This window comes from Cebidichthys violaceus, unplaced genomic scaffold, assembly GCF_023349555.1.
Source record: "Cebidichthys violaceus isolate CVI_PGR_0920_01 unplaced genomic scaffold, fCebVio1.0.p SCAF_29, whole genome shotgun sequence".
Lineage (NCBI taxonomy): Eukaryota > Metazoa > Chordata > Actinopteri > Perciformes > Stichaeidae > Cebidichthys > Cebidichthys violaceus.
Genome location: NW_027176472.1, coordinates 3,785,238 through 3,808,412, shown reverse-complemented (window position 1 = coordinate 3,808,412; position 23,175 = coordinate 3,785,238). Strand labels below are relative to the sequence as shown.

Here is a 23,175-nt window from a genome sequence, read left to right as displayed (position 1 = left end):
GATTACAAATAAGGCCTCTCTGTAATAGTTATAGTCGTTTTTTACGATTCTAAAACATGATTAAATGTAATTCTGTTGCATCAAAACTTTTAAAATTACATAGTTAAAATGGCCGCCTTTTTGAGGCGGATTGAGCAATGTGAATTCCTAAATTCCCAGAAGAACGTTAAGAGACGGACTCAACCCAACGGATGTGACCGACGACGTCATAACATAAAATAATCGCTGATGGCTAACCAGCTGATTTTCTTAGCTAGCAAACAATGTGAAGTTTTGCTCTTAAGCCCGAGAGTCTCCCAATTAGAAATGTATAACTATAAATTATTCAAATAGACCTCGTGGTTGCAGAGATATACTCTTTTTAGTATGGGTACGCAGGGTCAGGGTTCAAGAGTTAAGGATTACAGACAAAGCCAACGTGCTCCGCTCAGACAAAATGTACATTTATTTAATTGTTTTAAATTAGGTGAGCACCGTTTAAACTCTATTTAACTTTGGTTTACATCAATAAACTTGGGTTTACTCAACAGAGATTAGCTTTTAATTGTTCGACAGAGCATCTGCTTTATTTTAAATCTGGATTTACTTCATTTTAAATTAAAACTAATCATTAAATGAATGCTTGTCAGCCGTAGCGTCCTGGTTTTGAATGCATTTTTTTGTTAAAATTTTGGTTTGGGGTGATGTTCAAGCTGAAAGACGGAGGTGTTCAGCTGCTCTTAAAAGCATCTCGACTGTGAAAAGTCACTATATATATACATATATATATATATATATATATATATATATATATACATATATATATATATACATATATATATATATATATATATACTATATATTATATCTGCAGGAGTATTAAATAGGTTCAACAAATCACACGCGTATATATTTTATCTGAACAAAAACTTCCAGCGCGTTTCTCTGACAGTTATTAAAAAAGGTTTAGCTCCACAACAAGAGAACCATTAGTGTTCTTCTTTATTTTATTAATTTTAATAATTCACTTTCGAAGACTATGAACACCATCTCATGTGCACCGAGTGAATTCACACTTTGCAATGTTCATTTAGCGTTTCAATCGTCATAGAGGGAATTCATAACGGTACATTTTATTGTGGAAATCATCTTTTTTTCAACCCACAATATCATTTTTTTTTTAAAAACTCTTATTGATTATACAATAACTACCATTTAACCGACAGAGGAATACACAGCACGCACGTCACGGGGGATATTTTGACGGCTTCTTTTTCATCTCACTGCTCTGCAACAAAAGGACAATTTACAGCAATCACTGTGTGTGTGTGTGTGTGTGTGTGTGTGTGTGTGTGTGTGTGTGTGTGTGTGTGTGAAGAATAATTTGTGTGATTGACTCCATTTAAAAAAATGCAATAAAGGCTCCGCTGGAAGACGGAATCTAGCTTCATCGACGGACCGCGAAATTCAGGGATGTGCGTTCGGGGCGACTGTGTGGCTTCGTTGCTAAGCGTCCACAGCTTTCTGAACGGACTCGTGAAACCTGAAGCTTGGACACATTTGACAACCTCTGTGGAAGACGCACGAACAAGAAAATAAGTGCCGTGTATTATATATTTATTTCCAGCAGAGGTGTGTTTCCTGCTGACAGGAGGGGGGGGGGGGGGGGAGGGGGGGCAGTCACAATTGCAGGTTGAGTCTTTTAATCTCCTCCTATTTTCCTCCCATCCTCCCCCACCCGTCTCTGCTGGAGCTTCACACACACACACACACACACACACACACACACACACACACACACACACACACATACAGGCACATACAGATCCAGCTGCTATAATTGACCCATGCCATAAATCATGCCGCTGGTTGTTCTCACACAGTGTGTGTGTGTGTGTGTTGGTCTGTGTGGTTTGTCTCTACCTGTGACTTTCGCGTATCGCTTATTATTTGTGATGTGTATCAATTATCAAAAACACTGTTGACTTTGTATGAATAGTTTAGGTGCAGTTTGTGGCACGAGTACTGCTGCTGTGATAAATGCAATATTGTGATATTTGTACATGTATTTTTTTAACTGCCGTGTCAACAAACAGAGTTATCTTTAATGTATTTATCTTTAAGAGCAAAATCCCATTTTTTTTCTGTTTGTAAGTTAAACGTAAAAATTGTTTGTATTCATATATTTCATTACAATGTTCTGTTCACGCATTTCTGTATTCTGGTCCATCTTTAAATGTAGGTCTACAATATATCTGAATAAAAATCAAAGAGCTAAGCAGTAAACATACACAAGCACAGTGTCTGTAAACCTGTGTGTGTGTGTGTGTGTGTGTGTGTGTGTGTGTGTTTGTCTTTCACTGACACACACTCTCACCGTGGCATATAATCAATACACCTAGTTAAAGGAAGTCTGTGGATGATGTTGATGGGCTGTTCAACCAGATTACACGGTGTTGGATCGCAGGTCGACGTGACACCAGAGGACCCCAGCTCCTGTTCATTAAGTGGAACAGCAGGAGGTGATCTGATGGGAGGGGGGGGGGGGGTCAAAGGGCTGCCATTGTCTTTGTTAGCTCTAAATATCTGATAAAAAAAGCCTCCTGTCATTTGCATTTTGAACATTTTGCTTTGTCAACGAGCTGCTGATCCACTTCTACAGAGCAATGATCCAGTCCTTTCTCTGCACATCAAGCAGACTACAACGGGGACAGTCAGGCTGCCCTCCATTGATGACTGAGACACCTCCAGAGTCGGGAAAGATCAATGCAGACTGTTTCAGCTTCTCCCCTCTGGGAGGCACTACAGAGGATCTACTGCCAAAACAACCAGACACAGTCTCCGGCCGTCCACTCTGCACATTTATATTTTTTTCTCAGTGAGTTTCATTTATTGGATTAGGGTTAAACCCACGACTCCAAATCAGCCCAGTGGCGTAAACTGTGTGTGAGGGGGAAATAAACGGATACAATGTCGGCGTTTCTGAACCAAATATACGGTTCATAAATACATTTCATACATTTTGGTTAGGTTTAGGCAACAAAAATACTTTGTTACGGTTAGAAAAAAAAAAATCATGATTAGTGTTAAAGTAATAACGTAATAACAACGCAACTTAGCAATACTTAACAGCGTAACTTAATGCAATATAACAGTGTAACTTGTGTGTAACATAACTTAACAATGTAACTTAACGCAATATAACAATATAATTTAACAATGTAACTAAACTACATAACTTAACAGCGTAACTTAACTTAATGCAATAAACCAGGGTAACTTAACAACGTGACTTAACTTAACTTTACTATGTAAGTTAACAACACAACTTACCATAAGTAACGTAACTTAATAACTAACTTAACAGCATAACCTAACAATGTTTCTTAACAGCATAACTTAACAATGTAAATTAACAACACAACTTAACAACGCAACTAAACAGCGTAACTTAACAACGTAACTTAACAATGCAACTAAACAACGGAACTTAACAACGGAACTAAACAACGGAACTAAACAACGCAACTTAACAACGGAGCTAAACAACGCAACTTAACAACGGAACTTAACAATGCAACTAAACAACGAAACTTATCAACGCAACTAAACAACGCAACTTAACAACGGAGCTAAACAACGCAACTTAACAACGCAACTTAACAATGCAACTTAACAGCGTAACTTAACAACGCAACTTAACAACGGAACTAAACAACGCAATTTAACAACGCAACGTAAGAACGCAACTTAACAGCGTAACTTAACAATGCAGCTAGCAGGATACCTTAACAGTGAAACAAAATAACCCTGACAATGTAACTCGTGTAAATAAATAACTGCCTGTAGTGGACTTTCTTTCATAATGCTATGTAACAATGACACGGACAGTGTTCTCCTGGGTGAAAGTCGTGTGTTTGTTTGACGCGTCTTCCTGTCCTTAGTGGACGTTGTCGCCTCAATCAGCAGTTCTATTCTCCTAAAACACATTTTGCTGCTGAAGCTTTAATTAATGACCATTATTTTCTCACAGTGACTCCACTAAATCACACCATTTTCATGATACAATGTTAGTAGACTGTTGGGACTCTTGTTTGATTGCTATTCGCTCTCAGGCTGCGTATAAAGAGTTTTATTGGACAGACGTCGATGCATCAAAAAGTTGAGTGAACATTGGAAATGTACAGAGAGACTGTTGTTCAGGTTATGACTTTGAGATGAGTTTTAAACCTCTTGTGAGAAGACGGACTTTTCTAAACTTGATAAAACACTTTTACTGCAAGTAAATGAAGAATAAAAAGTGTCACTCTGAGGACTGTTGTCCAGTTAGGACTGATTTCCTCCTCTGAGCTCAAGTGTTTCCTGTACTGTGATGTCTCTTCCCAGAGGAAATCATCTGAGAGAACATTTGCTATTTCACTGTGCACATGTGCAACTTTATTGTTTAACAAATGGTCCACTCAAACAGCCATGCTGCTCATCTCCATGTTTCCGTTCAGGTGCTTTAAATGCGTGAAAGCTGCTGGACACTTTAAACAGCAGCAGCAGCACATTTACAGTACAGGACTCCAGACTGTGTCTGCAGAGATGAATAACTCAGTGATTTATGTGAGGCTGCTGCACAGCTGGGCCCCAACCAAGAGGTCATGTTCCTTACCTTGGCAATAATATTAAATACAACCTCAGATCACAGGCAGCAGCTGCACCCCTTACAAGTGTGTATGTGTGTGTGTGTGTGTGTGTGTGTGTGGTCTGTTTTCAGTTTCCAGAGCTACTGAACGGTGACCCTGAAAGCTCAACAGACTGCAGGTTAAGAAAATAATAATAAAAAAAGATCCTGACAATAAAACAACAAAAGAAAGCAGAAAATACAACCAAATACAGAAAACGCATTCTGTATTTACGGCGTGACATTTCTGTATTTGGGTGTTTTTCTTTTGTATAACGGTGTATGTACTGTGTTTTGTTGTATTTTCTGTGTTTGGTTGTGATTTGTGTACTTAGGTGTATTTTCTGTATTGGGTTGTATTTTCTGAATTTGGTTGTATTTTCCGTATTTTGTTGTATTTTCTGTGTTTGGTTGTATTTGGTTGTGATTTGTGTACTTAAGTGTATTTCCTGTATTGGGTTGTATTTTCTGTATTTTGTTGTATTTTCTGTTTGGTTGTGATTTGTGTACTTAGGTGTATTTTCTGTATTTTGTTGTATTTTCTGTGTTTGGTTGTGATTTGTGTACTTAGGTGTATTTTCTGTATTTGGTTGTATTTTCTGTATTAAGATGTATTTCCTGTATCAGTGGAGCTTTCTGTTTTCAACTGTTTTCTGTTTTCGAAATACTGAGTGACTTCAGTATTTATTCGTTTTTTCCCTTTATTAAATGTGTTTTTTAAAGGTCCCTTCGCCCTCTCAATGAACAAAGTAAAATAAAAGCATTGACAGCAGCAACATCCTGGTTCCGGTCGATATTTTACTTCGACCTTGTTGTGAAAATTTTTTACTGCAAAATTTTTCTACCAAAAGAAAACAAATAGTAGCGAGGCCAGTGAGCAGCCGGCGAGCTCAGTCTTCTTCTGAACACAAACGTTACGCTGTTGAAGTATGTTAATTGACTTTTTTTCAAAGCTGTTGGCAGCGCAAACTAAATTCCATTCACTTCTATTGTGTCAGGGGTACGACTATAGCTGCCAGATTGAAAGGAGTCATTTTTCTCTCTTCATATTTGTCATTTTGGTGATCACAACATTCTTTCACAAGAAGAAGAAGAAGCCGAGCAACAGTCATGGCAACTAAACAAAAAAAAAGGGAACGGGAGCATGTGAGAGTCTGGAGTGATGATGGCGTTGAGGAGAGGAGTAAAGAAAGGCAGGAAAGGAGGAGACAATAAATAGGAAGTGATGACAAGCGAGGAGCGAAGGAGGATGAGGAGGAGGAGAGGAGACAGGCGGGAAAACACAAACATTAATGGATGCCATAAAATGCATGCTGCATGAAGAAATGATATTAGCATTGTAAACATTATCCTCTCTGGTGCCTCCGCGTACCGCCGGATCTACCTTTTTAGAACACACAGTTAAATCAACGTGGACGGCGGCAGTTCGAAGCCTAAATGACGAGAAGGAGTCTCCGCTGTGTGACCTCGGCATTTCACGCGAGGAGATGCCCAACGCTCTCCTGGGAAAACGAGCTCTTCGGGAGGGTCGAAGAAAACGCTTTTTATTCATGAAGCGCTTAACATATCATGGCAGATTTCAGGTCTTTTACGTCGAGACGGCGTCTAGGATGTCAACCGTGTAGCAAGAGCCCTCCATTAAAAAACGGCCAAGCGGGTGAAACCCGTTGTTAAAACCCTGTGATGGTGAATCATTTATGCTTTTATGAAATCATGTTGAGGTATTTTCCTTTCCGAGCAGCTACGGTGGAGTTTGACAGCAGCCGTTTCTCATGCATCCGGTGCAACGGCAGACCGCCTCAATATTCATGAAGTTTGTTTATTTGTGCGTTTGCTTCTTGTTGTGTTCGCTGAGGGCTGTCGACTGTCACGGGGTGAAGGCGAGGAAGGGTTGAGGGAACCGATCTGTAGACAACCAAATAAAATTGAGATTGTCTTCTCAAGATATCATCATCAACATATACAACAATCATAGTTATGTATGTATACAGTACATATACATCTATATAGAGCTTTACTAAAGCAACACGTTGCCTGTTAATTGTGAAAGTCTGGATCGTTGTTCATTTATAGAACTTTCTGTCTGCTTCTCTCTGAAATCACCTTTCTTCGTTCTTCCTAAAGATCATATTTTAATCGGGGAGTGCAGTTAGTGACAGTGTGGGCTCCACGGTAACGTAGCTCTGACAGCGAGGGGGGCGGGACTTAACAAAGGGTCAAGTGTCAGTCTGGCTGAACAGATTACAGGCTTTTCAACGGTAGTATATAAATGATCAGCTGTTTTGTAATTTGTAAAGTGTCTTTGAGTTTCTTGAAAAGTGCTTCTTAAATAAAATAACTTTTGAATCTTTATATTTATTTCTGTTTTTAACCTCAAAGTTGAATTTGTGTGTCAGGCTGCAGTTTAGTTTTCTTTTGATACAAGTAAAGTCAAACTAAAGCTGCAAAATAAAGGACTATTTGTAGAATATATACTTCAGTATTTGTTGACCTGAGGAGCACACACACACACACACACACACACACACACACACACACACACACACACACACACACACACACACACACACACACACACACACACACACATCTCACCTGTCCTTTGTACATGCTTTGTGTCACCTGGAACATAAAGCACATTCTGTAAGTTCTTAATCCTGAACGGGTTCGCCACTGAGTTCACGTCAGAGAACGAACACACACACACACACACACACACACACACACACTATACCTCTGTTACATTTAGATACAGCAAATCCCTTTTCAGAGCCCGGCAGACAGCTTTTATCAGTTTGAGAATGGGACCCTGTTCAGCACACAGGGGGGCTAATCCCTCGGCATTATTTCGTAACACAAAACCTGCGCCGCGGCACACAGAGGTGGACGTCTGTGTGAGCGTGAACGAGCTCTTGTGTGTGTGTTTAACGCAGACTTTAAAAAAGTAGATTTTTTTGTGTGTGTGTTGAAAATACTGCGCAGAAGTTTGTTTTGAGGCTTACGGAACGAGTTCAGTGAGGTCAAAAAAAGAATGCGTGAGCCACTTGTCTGAGATAAAACATACGTGGGCGCACAAGCTTTACGCATTTGTTTAATTGTAACGTACACAGATAAAAATGTCGCTGATCTCGCTGCTTGTGTCGGGCTTCTTCAAACCTCCCAACAAGAAGCGGAGACGCGTCACATCTTATGTATCGCTGAATAAAATCACTCTTCACCTGAAGTCCTGGTTCCCTCAGCAGGAGTATTATTTATACTGTATTATTTAGTTATTGAAAAGTTACGTTTGTTGTTAATGGCTTAGCATTTATATATATATATATATATATATATATATACATATATGTATATATATATATACATATATGTATATGTATATATATACATATACATATATACATATATGTATATATGTATATATATATATACGTATACATATATACATATATGTATATGTATATATACTTGCTTTTTTGTAATGTAATTATCCTTTGTGTATCTACACACATAGATCTATAAATCTATATATATTCCAGGTTTTTTTTGTAACTAAATTGTCCTTTAATCTTTTCCTTATATTATAACGGCGTCAACCAATCACATCGTGAACAAGATGAGTTGCGCCTACGTTTTCTGATCATCACGTCACAGAGGCTCCGTTGTCCCAACTTTATTCTTTCTTTCAACTTTGACGAAGGCGGCGCAAAACCAGGTGCACTTCTGCTGTTCTTATATTTCACAATAAAAGCCCCAAAACATGTAATATTCGCAGGCAGGCAGGCATTTTCCATTTTCGTGTTTGTCATTTGTCCCATCCCCGCTGTATTAATGCCTTCACACACACACACACACACACACACACACACACACACACACACACACACACACACACACACACACACACACACACACACACACACACACACACACACACACACACAAAATCTTATTGTCTGGTCACATAATCAATTAGAGACAAAATTAATATGCATATTCGCTTGTCAGCAGTTGTCGTTACAAATCTTTTTATATGTCAAAAGTAGCAAAGAAAATATGAAACTAATAATTAAAGTTAATTGTTTGTTTATAGTTTATTTTATAGTTTGATGCCTTTTTGAAGCAGTAAATAAAAAAAAAAAAACACCATCTGTGATTTAATGTGAATTCTTCTTTGATATTTCTAACATCAGATTCTGAGTCATTCTTTAGACAACGCAGTAATGGAGGGTCTGCTCTCTATATCCCTCCCACCCATGGCCCTCATGAGTCCATATTTACAACCCCTGTGTCATATCGCGTAAAATCCAGATGAGATTTATGACTCTTTCATTTACACTCAGGTCACATGTCTGCGTCTCTGTTGCTGGGATCGTAACTCTTTCTGGGGCTGCGTGAGCATCAGGGTCGTCCAGAGGGAGGCGGTGGCGCTGAGTGGACGTTTAAACATCTGGAATAGACTCGAGCAATCAAACCATCTGATTCAAATCCGCCTTGAATGTTTTCTTGGATGCATTCACACAATTTTCACACGGCATTTCACCTCCGGAGGTGTTTTAACACCAAACGACGATCTTTTTCTAAACCTGACGAAGAGGTTTTGTTGCCTAAACCTGACTGAGTCCCGTGAAGACGGAACGTTATGTAGACCGAATGCATGCAATGAGCGGAAAATGACACGTGTTGCTGGCTTCTGTAGTCAAACCTCATAGAACTGCTGTTTGTGGAAACGTTGCCGTCACAGGGATTTGTTCCTCGCTCCGAAAACGCCCCAAAATACAGAAATAACAGCAACCAATTGTTACATTCAGTTGGAGCTTTTTGTTGTCAGTGTTGTTTGTGTGCGTGTTCATGTGTGTGCTCATACACCAGTACGCGGTCGATAAGAGTGCATGTTGTGTGTTGGTTCGCTCTCATTCATTAGCGTCAGTTACTGCTGCACTTGAGCTGCTGTGTGGGAGGACATTTGTGCATTTTGTTTGTGTTTTGTTCCTCAAACTGGCCTCTTGAACGCAGCAGCAGCAGCCTCCTTCACGCTCCTCCCCTCCTCCCTCCTCCCTCCTCCCTCCTCCCTTCATTGCATCACTACGTCCGTGTCGTCTGTCTCTCTTCTCTCCCTCCTTCACGCCTGCTTTGCTCTCGGCCTCTCTGTCTGCCACTGTGTATGTTTGCATGTGTGCGTTATGCGCTTCAGTGTGTCTGCCTGCATACTTTATGTGTGTGTGTGTGTGTGTGTGTGTGTGTGTGCAGCGTCTTCCTCTCTCCTCATTTGTATTCGCCTCGTCTTGGACCAGGTGGGTAATGACAAGCAGCAAAGGCCAGGATGTCACCGTTCCACTCAGCTGCTGGCTGGCTGCTGACGTCAAGCCTCTGCTACAGCACACACACACACACACACACACACACACACACACACACACACACACACACACACACACACACGTTTACCTTACCAACAGTGCACTGTCGTGGTATGCTAACCAAGAGGGAACTTGTGTTTCTGGTAATTTTAAAACACACACACACACACACACACACACACACACACACACACACACACACACACACACACACTTAGAGAAACACACACACACACACACACACACACACACACACACACACACACACTTAGAGACACACACACACACACACACACACACACACACACACACACACACACACATAGACACACTTAGTCAGTGTCCCAGGATTGATGACATGAGTCTTAGTTCAACATACATTTTTTTTTTATATTTTGTCACATCTGTTTTTACTAATATTTGTCTTATTTCTGGGGATTCTCATTTTTTTAAGTTTTGAAACTACAGTTCCCATAATGCCTTGGGTACAGAGAGCATAACGTTGCATGGATTCAGTGAGTTATGTCGTGAGCTACAACTTGAGTTGAAGTTGAGTTCAGTTACGTCTTTGAGTCCAAATGTCTCAATCAAATCCATGGATTCAAATCCGAGGATAGTCCTCGTATAACTATTCGTAAGATGTCTTTTCAAAATAAACTTCCGTCTTCACAGAAAACTCATTTATTAGTGGTAGTCTATAAGAAGTGGACATAGTCATCGTGACATCACCTCATTGGCTTGTGGACTGATGTCTTAAGTTTGCCGATTTGGCCGTCGCCATCTTGACTTTTTCCAACCAGTGAACAGGAAGTGACCATATTTGGACTGAGGAGGAGTGATGTAGAGACGCCGTATATGGCTCTGGTAGAGACCTGTCAATCACAGTAAGCCCCGCCCCTAAAGCATACCCTGCTTTATGGTCCACAAGTTTGCAAAACCCCCTCCGGTATCTTAACACGGGCAACGCGACAAGTCAGCGTTATAATGTCCAAAGGCTTCAGAACTTCAGGGTAAATCAACTTTGACGCACTTGACAATGTAGAGCTTTTTAGCTACTTCAGTGACCTCTGAAGAAAAAGACCAGATGGTGTCAGCAGTTCCTCAGATTCGTCCTTCAACGGTCTGACAATGTCTTCAGTCCGGTTGAGCAGACCTCCTCCCCCTCTGAAAAACAGCTTGTGCTAAGCCTTGCATCCCCTTCCTGTTTCACCTGACAGTTTGCCAGAACCTCTGTGACCTCTGCAACCACAGAAACAGACATTCTTCTGGACTCCTGATAACTCACTGATGCTTCAGGAGTCCTCTGGGGCAGCCAAGCCCGAAATACCTCCTCCTTCAGCTTGGTGGTCTCTTTCACCAGCGGGGTTCTTTGGTTGCCAAAAGGCAGCCACAACCATCTGGTCACAACTCCGGACAACTGAGCTCTTAACATGGCCCTCTTCTATGTCCCCCAGCTTTTCCCAAGATCCAGGAAAAATGTATCTACCAGTGGAAGTTAAAGACCTCAAGGCCAGGTTCCTGGCTGAGGAACCTGTACCTATAGTTAACCTCTCGGTCGATCCGGCCAATGGATCCAACTCACCACCACATGCTGATCAGCTACAGTCACACAATCAGGGCTCTTTTGCACAAGGTGTATCAGGTATAAAAATATAATGAAACGTGGTCTTGGGGGTCACACCACTTGCAAGGCTGGACATGTGGATCGGGTGATTTGCCAAACAAGTGGCAGAATCTGTTAAACAAATCAGAATTTGTTTAAAGTTCTGTGCTTTGTGTATTTTCACTTCGTCTCTAGTTCTTTGAGAAAATATGCACATTTACAGCACCTTGAACACCTGAAACACGCTCTCATCTGATTTAGTTTAGTTTATGTTGATATCTGCATCAATGTGCCTAATAACCAGATAAAAAGTATTCCTTTGTGGACCTCAAACTTCTTACAGTGACAAGCTCCATCTAAACTAAACAACTGCCCCAGTGAATGTTATTTCATGAGCTCCATGAAACTATAATCTTCCGTATTTTACTGATAAAAATGAGAAGGCGTCTGTTAATCAGTAACTTTTAGAGGTGTGGTAGGTGTTATATTGAACTTTGAAATGAAAAACACCTCACCTGACTCACCTGAGACAAACAGTTTGTGATTCTTCCTCACTAAAGAGACACACAGACTGAAAGAGAGACGATCAGATTCACCTTCAGACCAAACTAACAACTTCCTCTGAGTGAGTTCAGCTACAGGAGAGAAAAGAGGAAAACTACAACACTGCTGCTTCAAGCTGCTGACGCTCCACACACTGAATGTGAGTTTGACTAAAAACAGAGAAGTTAGTAGAGGAGGAGGGGAGCCATGACTGATGTACTTTCTGTGTTTTCAGCTTCACTCAGAGACAAAATGGCTTCCAGATTAGAGGATCTCTGCTGTCCGGTCTGTCATGAAGTCTTCAGAGATCCTGTTCTTCTGTCATGTAGTCACAGCTTCTGTAAAGACTGTCTGAAGAGCTGGTGGAGAGAGAAACCAACTCAGGAGTGTCCAGTTTGTAAGAGAAGATCTTCAAAGGAACCACTTCCTAACTTTGCTTTAAAGAACCTGTGTGAGTCCTTCTTACTGGAGAGAGATCAGAGAGCTTCAGAGCCTCTCTGCAGTCTGCACTCTGAGAAACTCAAACTCTTCTGTCTGGACCATCAGCAGCCAGTGGGTCTCGTCTGCAGTGTTTCAGAGAAACACAGTGACCACAGATTCAGACCCATCGATGAAGCTGCTCAACAACACAAGAAGAACCTTCAGGAAACTCTGGAGCCCTTAAAGGAGAAGTTAAAGGTTTTTGAAGAAGTTAAAGTGAAGTCTGATCAAACAGCAGAACACATGAAGGTCCAGGCCCGACGCACAGAGAGGAAGATTAAGGAGCAGTTTAAGAAGCTTCACCAGTTTCTAGAGGAGGAAGAGGAGGCCAGGATGGCTGCACTGAGGGAGGAAGAGGAGCAGAAGAGTCAGATGATGAAGGAGAAGATGGAGGCTCTGAGCAGAGAGATAGCAGCTCTTTCAGACACAGTCAGAGCCACAGAGGACGAGCTGAGAGCTGAAGACGTCTCATTCCTGAACAACTACAAGGCTGCAGTGGAAAGAGTCCAGCAGCGCCCCCTGCTGGAGGATCCACAGCTGCTCTCAGGAGCTCTGATAGACGAGGCCAAACACCTGGGCAACCTGACCTTCAACATCTGGAACAAGATGAGGGACATGGTCTCCTACACTCCTGTGATTCTGGATCCAAACACTTCTGATCCAGCAATTATCCTGTCTGAAGATCTGACCAGTGTGAGACGAGGACAGAGACAGAAGCTTCCTGATAATCCAGAGAGGTTTGATGAACGCTGCGCTGTTCTGGGCTCTGAGGGATTTAACTCAGGGACTCACAGCTGGGATGTCCAGGTTGGAGACAGTACAAACTGGAGACTGGGTGTGTTAGCAGAGTCTGTCCGGAGGAAGGGACGCATACTGTCTGGATTATTGAGAATAGGGTTCTATGAGGGTGGATACTCAGTATGGTCACCACCAGGTCCATCCACTAATCTCTTAGTGCAAAAGAAGCCCCAGAGGATCAGAGTGAATCTGGACTGGAACAGAGGAAAGCTGTCGTTCTCTGATCCTGATACTAACACACACATACACACCTTCACACACACTTTCACTGAGAGGATGTTTCCATACATTCACACCAGAGATAAAGTAAAGATGTCACCACTGAAGGTCTATGTGTCAAAACAACAGGTCTGATAGGGACTTTAGTTTGAAGGTGGTGATTATCAGTTATTGACCTCTTTAAAAATGTACATCCTGTGTCTCTATGTTTTTACTTTTCGGCAGCAAGCGGTGACAGGAAACTAGAGATACACTGATCTGATCTGTCGGTAAGAAGTGAAACCCAGGGTGATCCCTGACGTTCCCTCGCTTACCCCAAATCCTGCTCCATAGTTCAGGGTGGAAGAAAAGGTGGCACGTAAACACCTGATCCAAGTTTCTGAAATTTGATTGTCAGTAGAGAAATGAGATCAAGACACACCTGCATCACAGGTGACCAGAAACCTAAATGTTGTTAGAATCATATTACAAATGAAAATACAGATTTCTTATGATTCATGTAAACAAAACTATACGAACAACCTAACTTTCTTTCCTTTTTTTTTTTAACGATGATTTCAGTAATCTGTATGAAGATATCAATTCAGTTTCTCTGCTGACTGAATGACTGAGATTACTTTGATTGGACAAAACAAAAGATATTTTATAATATAAATAAAGTTTAGTCATATATTTGTGTTATAAACTGTATATTTACAGGCTCTGTCTTCACTGACTGTGAAACCTGTCATTTTATTGTAGTTTGTTGTGTCTATAACTGGATACATATTGTTGTTGTTATGTATAAATTGATCTGTATGAAGGATTTTTCTCCAATTTCAGTGTGGCTTATGTGAATGAAATGTAAAGAGATATGTGACGACAAATCAAATAAAGGAAAATTACGAACAAAGAAAATAAAACAGTGGTGATTATTATACAAACTGTAGATCTGATAATAGTGATCAAAATAAAAACATATGTCATTGGAGGAAAGTATTCCCATAGAGTTGGCGCTGCCTGTGCTCATAGAACCTGGGTTACACTATTGTAACCTCTGTTACATTATTCCAATGAATAGTAAGGGAGAGGGAAAAAATATTGTCATGTGTTTTGATTGTTTAAATATTCTGACATAATCATGATTGTTAGTGTTGATCAGTGAACCTGTAGAGACTTGTTGTGTCACAGTCTAAATGGAACAGACCCATCCTTGATGTCTGTCTGTAGTGAATAACATTCTTCCTGATGTAAACTTTTGATACCATTTTTCTAAAATGTCCCATGGTAGCTCTTCACATTCAATATTCTATTACTGGTGATATTCCATAGCTGCTGTCACTGACACTATCAGTCTACATATCCAGCAGTGAATCAGTGGTTTGGAATGAGACACACCCCTGTGCTACAAGTGAGGACAGTTAAACAGTGAAGCAACACCATTCATCAGAGGAGATGTGCCAAAGCTCCACCCCTCACCTGACTCACCTGAGACAAACAGTTTGTGATTCTTCCTCACTAAAGAGACACACAGACTGAAAACAGACAATCAGATTCACCTTCAGACCAAACTAACAACTTCCTCTGAGTGAGTTCAGCTACAGGAGAGAAAAGAGGAAAACTACAACACTGCTGCTTCAACCTGCTGACGCTCCACACACTGAATGTGAGTTTGACTGATAACACGACTCAAACATAAAGTAGATTTCAGTGGCTCTTTCTCATTTCCTCCTAAGGCTCTGTTCTAACCACATTACTTCATGACATTCACCTGATACTTTTGTTTCTGTTGTGAATTTCGGCTTCATCCAATTCAACGGCTTTAATCCTGACATGAAGTTTACAAAAGCAAACAGCTGCATCTTCAATTGATCACTGATTTACATGTTGTCATATAGACAGACAGGACTGTGTTTGTGTGTATAGACTATATATCAATCAGTCATATACAGTATATATCACTCTTTATTTGTATAGTACTTAATTACAATTTATAATAGCCTATGTGTGTGTTAAATATAAAATGCGGGACATCTGGTCATTTTGTCACATTAATTGTCACGTTGTGAATTTAATTAATTGTAAAAATATAAGTGGTCATGAACTGGAGCCATGACTGATGTACTTTCTGTGTTTTCAGCTTCACTCAGAGACAAAATGTCTTCCAGATTAGAGGAGGATCTCTGCTGTCCGGTCTGTCATGAAGTCTTCAGAGATCCTGTTGTTCTGTCATGTAGCCACAGCTTCTGTAAAGACTGTCTGAAGAGCTGGTGGAGAGAGAAACCAACTCAGGAGTGTCCAGTTTGTAAGAGAAGATCTTCAAAGGAACATCCACCTGTTAACCTGGTGTTAAAGAACCTGTGTGAGTCCTTCTTACTGCAGAGAGATCAGAGAGCTTCAGAGCCTCTCTGCAGTCTGCACTCTGAGAAACTCAAACTCTTCTGTCTGGACCATCAGCAGCCAGTGTGTGTCGTCTGCAGTGTTTCAGAGAAACACAGCGACCACAGATTCAGACCCATCGATGAAGCTGCTCGACAACACAAGAAGAACCTTCAGGAAACTCTGGAGCCCTTAAAGGAGAAGTTAAAGGTTTTTGAAGAAGTTAAAGTGAAGTCTGATCAAACAACAGAACACATGAAGGTCCAGGCCCGACGCACAGAGAGGAAGATTAAGGAGCAGTTTAAGAAGCTTCACCAGTTTCTAGAGGAGGAAGAGGAGGCCAGGATGGCTGCACTGAGGGAGGAAGAGGAGCAGAAGAGTCAGATGATGAAGGAGAAGATGGAGGCTCTGAGCAGAGAGATAGCAGCTCTTTCAGACACAGTCAGAGCCACAGAGGACGAGCTGAGAGCTGAAGACGTCTCATTCCTGAACAACTATGAGGCTGCAGTGGAAAGAGTCCAGCAGCGCCCCCTGCTGGAGGATCCACAGCTGCTCTCAGGAGCTCTGATAGACGAGGCCAAACACCTGGGCAACCTGACCTACAACATCTGGAACAAGATGAAGGACATGGTCTCCTACACTCCTGTGATTCTGGACCCAAACACTGCAGATCCAAGACTCATCCTGTCTGAAGATCTGACCAGTGTGAGACGAGGAGAGAGACAGCAGCTTCCTGATAATCCAGAGAGGATTGATGAACGCTGCTTTGTTCTGGGCTCTGAGGGATTTAACTCAGGAACTCACAGCTGGGATGTCGAGGTAGGAGACAGTACATTCTGGTTACTTGGTGTGTTAGCAGAGTCTGTCCAGAGGAAGGGACAAATACAGTCTGGATTGTGGAGAATAGTGTTCTATCAAGATAAATATTACGCATGTTCACCACCAGGTCGACTCACTGATCTCTTAGTGCAGAAGAAGCTCCAGAGGATCAGAGTGAATCTGGACTGGAACAGAAGAAAGCTGTCGTTCTCTGATCCTGATACTAACACACACATACACACCTTCACACACACTTTCACTGAGAGGATGTTTCCATTCATTGGTGCTAAAGACAAACTGAAGTTAACACCACTGGAGGTCTATGTGGCAGTTAAGAGATGAGGAGGAGGATTATGTTTATTATGTTACTCATAAAAGGGTCACATCACCCCCAGGTCTGAGCCTAACCCCACTGACTGCATAATAAGAAAAGGTGTATCTTTGTATAGACTTGCACCAAAACTAGCTACATCACATCATCTCACGTGATCCAATAGAGTTCAGAGTTAAACTTATTACCCAGCAATCCTCATTGCATATCTGTATATGACAAAAATACCAAAGATAATCAGAAATTACTAATATCATTTTCAAATTCAGTTTTTTTTTTGTAGTTTATGTAGAATAAGCATATCATTTATTATAGATTGCTGCTGACTATTTCACAAGAAAAAAGAAAAGAAAACCATCACTGAGATTTGTTGGCCTTTGCAGGGGATTATAGCAAACAATACCTTTATAAAATACATGTAGTTTTCTGCAAGTTCTTGATGTTACAGGGGCATTTTGTTGAGGGGGCAATTTGAATCTTTTGTTGGGGCCTGTTATAAATAAATATAAATATATATTTACACTACACACTAAAACACAAGTAAGTGTGCGGTACTCATTGTGCCAAACATACTTATGTTGATTAATTGATATATTCGTTTTTTGTACAGTTTTCTGTTGTCAGCTGTAAAATGACTTTACTTAGTCTCTGATCTATATTTTTGGATTGTTTAGTCTTTTCCTTTTTATCGGTAACGTGTCATTTTAAATTGTTGTTTCTACTTGTGTGCGTGGAGCCATTAAGATCGGAAACCACATTGTGGAAGCTGATTGGCTCCAAGTAAAGAATCAAATCAGGAATGTTCTACTTGATGTAATGAAGAACAGAAGATTCTGTCTGTAAAAGTGTTTTCCTTCAGTAGAGTTCTGCTGTTAGTTATTCAGTCAGAGGAGGAGTTCTATTTACGGTGGACATTTCAACTTTCAGGTGGATGTTTCAGTTTGGGTTCAGACTTTATGTAATGCTGGTGATTTAACATTTATGATTCATAAATATTCATGCTGAAAGTACATTCATTTCTGCTTTTCATCAAAAATAAAATATTGTCTTCTTGGTTTTTAGCGTGATTAATTTAGCAGAATTTTGGTAGTGATGATGTACTAGTACAGTAATATACGTATATATATGTCATTTTGTTGTAGTTTGTTGTGTTTATAACTGGATACATATTGTTGTTGTATAAATTGATTTTTTGCAATTTCAGTGTGGTTTATGTGAATGAAATGTAAAGAGATATGTGATGCCAAATCAAATAAAGGAAAATTATGAACAAAGAAAATAAAACAGTGGTGATTATTATATAAACTGTAGATCTGATAACAGTGATCAAAATAAAAATATATAGTGAACATATCTTCATGTGTTTTGTTCATTGAATGTTCATCATAAATTTTCATTTCATAAAAATTACAGGGGATTACTAAACTCACACTGTCAATATCTACATATGTATCTATATACATATAGTGTATGTAGTGATTTTATTTGTTTGTTTTTCACTGAGTTCATTGTAGTCAGAATATGTGGGTAGCTGGCTTTGCCACAATTGATGTGTGAGTTCTACTTGGAAAACATCGACAGGGAGGCGTTCACAAGGCACCTGAATGCCTCACTGATTTCTTTCAATGAGAAGGAACAGCGATACTCAGGGAGCAGTGATTCTATGAGTTCCTTCTGGATGTCCAAGCTCCTCAACTCGTCTCTAAAGCTGGGCCCAGACACCCTGCCAAGGAAGTGAATTTCAGCTGCTTGGATCCCTGATGGTTCGGAACGATGATCAAAAGGTAAATCAAGAGCTTCAGGAACTCCCAACTCTTCACCACAACAGACTGTTGCACCGCTCAGCATCTCAACCTCACGCTCCTCTTGTTCAACACATCAAGACACTAGAACTCCTTCAGTTGGAACAGTGAGACTTCCCACTCTCATCTCAACCATTTCTGAATCAGTTTCAAACTGGCCCAGTACTCACTAGAAGTCACGGCCTGATAAACCCAGCACAACCAGGTGGTCCATAAAAAGTAAAGATGAAATCCTCAGGTCACCATGCCGAAACTCTCAACTCATCGGCTGCGCCTTTGTCAGATCATTGGTAAAGAAAGTTACAACTGTTCCTCAGAGTGATCCTTCTACCATCACACAATGTCTTTAGTCCAGGTCAGCAGATCATCAGATCTCATCTTCTGAGAAACAGCGAGGGTAAAGCCCCGCCTCCCCCTCTTTGCAAGTTTGCGGCCAACTGAAAGTCTTTGTCCATGGTCTTCCCAAGTTCATATACACCTTCACACACATGTTATCAATGAGAAACTGTTTCCATATATTGGCACCGTTGATGAAGACTCCATATAAAGTATACTGAATTATCTATGATATTTGCAGTGTACCTACGTTACTTTGACACTAAAGAAAACGTATTCATGATGGTTCTCAGGCAACTTCTGCAGCGTCTTTTTCCTATGATTTCTAACTGGATTTATGGATGTCTATTCTCGATGGGCATCAGACATTAAGATATCCTCAGAAAAATGTAAGTCACACTGAATCTGAAAGTCATGCATCATGTCTGTGTGTTGGGATTCGACTGAGTTATGCCTCCAAGAGCAAGTAGTGTGATTTTTATTTTTTTTTACCTAAATTGCAGAAATCTATTGTTGTTTTTTTTAAAGCACCTTGACATCCTCTATGATCCATGTGTTTCTGCTGACAAACTACAATCACTAACTTCCTGTTATTTTTACAACAGGAAGCTGCATGCACCTTTCATCTCACACGGTATCATTGCCCTCCACACACACAAGTTGATTACAATAATTACAATTTAAAGAACAATTTGTTCATCAGCATCTGCTGTTGCAAATATTTGTGGTATTCTTTGGACTTGAGTTGTGTTAATTTCCCTTTCTCCCAAGACTTTGTTGCAGTTTAGTTTTTAATGTGATGTAAGTAAATTAAGAAAGTTTAAAATAAAAATTTAAAAGTTCTCTTATTCCCCTTTCTCTCTACAGATGAGACCTTCATCCTAACGATGCAGCATCACTCTCAGTCTGCATCTCTGCGGGGCTGCAGGGAAAAGCCTCGGAGCCATCCGGATATCAGACACATCCGTATATATCTGTCCTCTTTCAATATCCGTCTCTCTGTTGTCGTCTCTGTTTCCCTGTCATTCTCTTCTTCTCCATCCTCTCTTTTTTTCCTCTCAACCACTGTGCTCTCCTTCCTTTTTTTTCCTCCCCAGTCTCCCCAATTTACACCACGGCGGCTCACTCTGTACTTTCTTGCTTTATCTCTGGCTTCCCCACAGACGTCCTATCTACCTCCTGCTTTTTCTTTCGACTGCAAGATTCTTTTTACAAGACAGACCCAAGACCTCTTTAATATGAAGTACATTAATGCACCTTATCACGTCTTTGTGACCTTTCATATCATGCGTTTTTTTTACACGACTTTGTTACATGTTCTTAATTCACTAACTTCTTTAAAAGCGCAATGTGTTGATCTGGCCACATGCTTCCAACATATAGGCAGTCGTTAACCAGGTTAGACCCAGACGGCAACCTCCGGTTCTGCCGAGTGAAGCCGATGCGGAAGTGTCTTATACTGTCATTCTCTCTAGTGTCCACCAGGGGGCGACTCCTCTGGTCGTATAGAAGTCTAGTCTAAAATGACTCTACTTCTCTCTTGATTTATTCCCTCAGTAAACATTGTAAACATGAGTTTATGGTCTCAATCGCTAGTTTCAAGTCTTCTTCAATACAGCATGATATTTATTTAGTACATTTTGGTCCATTTAGAGTCAAACAGACCATAAAGCAGGGGATTCTTTAGGGGCGGGGCTACACAGTGATTGACAGGTCGCTACAGCTATTAGAGACATATACACCGTCTCTACTTCACTCCTCCACATTCCAAATATGGTAACCTCTGTTCATTGGTTGCAAAAAAAACAACATGGTGACAATCAGTGAGTTAGTTGGAAAACAGTGTGGACTAATTTTATCTTGTGTCCAAACAAAATTAACTGAACTACCAGAGAGAAAGCAGCTTGGTTGTACAGCTGTCACAAACACCTTCCCCTTTAGGAAAAAAAAAATACGTATATGAGTCAATACTAAAGGTTGAAAACTTTAAGTGTGTGCTGTTGGAACTCAGTGCCACAGGCTGCAGGATTCCCCTCACCGTGCACTGACAGCCCTGTTAGGCAGCTCAGAGGCTGGGAGCTTATCAGCTGCCTCTGTGGCCCAAAGCAGTTTAGGTGGACAAGTGTATCCCTGTGGACAGGACACAAGTCCATCAGAAGGGTTTACCCCAATCCATCCCTTCAATGCTGAGTGCCGAGCAGAGAAGCTTAGGTTTTCAAATGACTGCCAAAGATCAAAGTCCGGAGCTCACCGTGTCAAACCGGACATTCTTACCTGGGCCTGAGGGATGTTAGGAACAGCAGATAATTCGTAATCTCTGCCTCTGGCTGGGTTTACAGTTCCTTACCAAACTGTCAATCACTGTAAACTTAGGTATTAGAAAGGTATTTGTGCTTAATCAAAATGTCATATAAATTCTGGTAATACCACAGAAGTCCGTCGCATCAAGAAAAGCCCGTAAGCCGAACCTGACGTGGCTCCTTTTTACAAATCTTTTTTCAATTTCTCACAACTCTTCACACAGTTGGACTCAACTTTTCACTGCTTTGACTTTGCTTTCAGTGACCACAGCAAATTATGAGAACTCAAACTCGACCATCGCCAAACCTGTGTATTCAAACTCCTTTTTACACGGTTGCACGCCATTTTTAAAAGAGAAATTTGCAACATTCTTCTACGTCAAAAATAGTAAGAAAAGGAGCAAAAAAAAAGTTCACAAAGAGGTGATTGGGCCATGCACCGTTCAGTGCCTCATGTCATTCCTGGATGACCACTATAAAAGAGTGAAAGAGGTTAGAAAGGAGGCAAGGACACATGGAGGACAGAAGGTGCGACGTTGAGGAGACACTGCTGCATGTAACATGCAGCTCAGCACAACAGTTTAACAACATACATTTTTTAAGAGGACACGTGTAAAATGAAGTGTAAATACGCAGAAGTTTGGTGGAAGTTGAGTTTGAGTGAGAAAACAATTCATGAAATTTATAAATTGCGGTCATTAAATGCATTCGCTTCTACGCTGACGACACGCTGCTATATTTCCTCAATACGTTTTTAAATGTATATATCTCAATTACCCTGACAGCTTATGGTTCCCTTCTCCTCTAATCATCAATTGAGACACTCCATACAGCACATATTAATACTTTTCTGTAAACTAATTATATTTTGGTTCAAATTATTGTAATTGCATTTTAAATAGCAATAATTTGAAGTAAACTCAGTATAGAGAAATGTGTGTAACTAATTGTAAAGAAACTGTAATAAAGAAAACATGCAAGTGATGCCCACTTTGTGTGTATGGATTCAGTAAAATGTCATTAATACATTTTTAAGTATCCAAAAACAACAAACAGATGTTAAACAGATCTGTGGGGACATGGACCAGTTTAAGAGAGCTTACATAATTGGTATTTGCTAAAGCTTATTAACACTGTTTAGCAGATTGCATTCCGCATTTCTTAAAGGCCTAAATGCAGAGACTCTTTTCATTTGGCAATAGCTTTTATAAAAATGTGATCAGACTTGAAGGCCATACACTATTTATAAGAAACCGTTAAACTGTTCCAACGAGTTACCTCCATCCTATAACTTACTCACGTTATAACACATTTTCAGTTTGAGCCTTGGATGAAAGTGGGCCACTTTGTGTCAGCCTCTGGGAGTTTTTAAAACCTTTTGAAACCCCAAAGGAGAGAGACAACAACACAATCATGGCGAGTCTCTGAGGAGTGGTAACACCTGGGGATTGCAGCTGTTGTCTTTTATTAAATCTACCCACAGAAATTGCTTCATCAGGACAAGAGTGGCCGATGAGAGCAAACAAGATCTGGGGTCGTAAACAAACAGACAATAAGTAATATGTCGCTCTCTCTACATGC

At 40.5% G+C, this 23,175-nt stretch overlaps 3 protein-coding genes across 5 annotated transcripts in view; 2 read left to right on the top strand and 1 right to left on the bottom strand.

Annotated features, from left to right (window-relative positions):
- Positions 1-23,175, bottom strand: part of grm7 (glutamate metabotropic receptor 7) — a 222,171-nt gene that overhangs the window by 19,560 nt on the left and 179,436 nt on the right. The gene's annotated exons all lie outside the window — the stretch shown is intronic.
- On the top strand, positions 12,150-14,404 carry LOC137880721 (nuclear factor 7, brain-like). Its single transcript, XM_068722232.1, has 2 exons — positions 12,150-12,311; positions 12,387-14,404. The coding sequence occupies exon 2, from the start codon at positions 12,404-12,406 to the stop codon at positions 13,781-13,783; it is 1,380 nt and encodes a 459-aa protein (XP_068578333.1). The 5' UTR covers positions 12,150-12,311; positions 12,387-12,403; the 3' UTR covers positions 13,784-14,404.
- Positions 15,182-17,611, top strand: LOC137880720 (nuclear factor 7, ovary-like). Its single transcript, XM_068722231.1, has 2 exons — positions 15,182-15,293; positions 15,768-17,611. Exon 2 carries the CDS (start codon positions 15,785-15,787, stop codon positions 17,165-17,167), a length of 1,383 nt encoding a protein of 460 aa, XP_068578332.1. The 5' UTR covers positions 15,182-15,293; positions 15,768-15,784; the 3' UTR covers positions 17,168-17,611.

Excerpts from the sequence above, each read along its gene's own strand:
- LOC137880721 (XM_068722232.1), top strand. The coding sequence starts at position 12,404 with ATGGCTTCCAGATTAGAGGATCTCTGCTGTCCGGTCTGTCATGAAGTC.
- LOC137880720 (XM_068722231.1), top strand. The coding sequence starts at position 15,785 with ATGTCTTCCAGATTAGAGGAGGATCTCTGCTGTCCGGTCTGTCATGAA.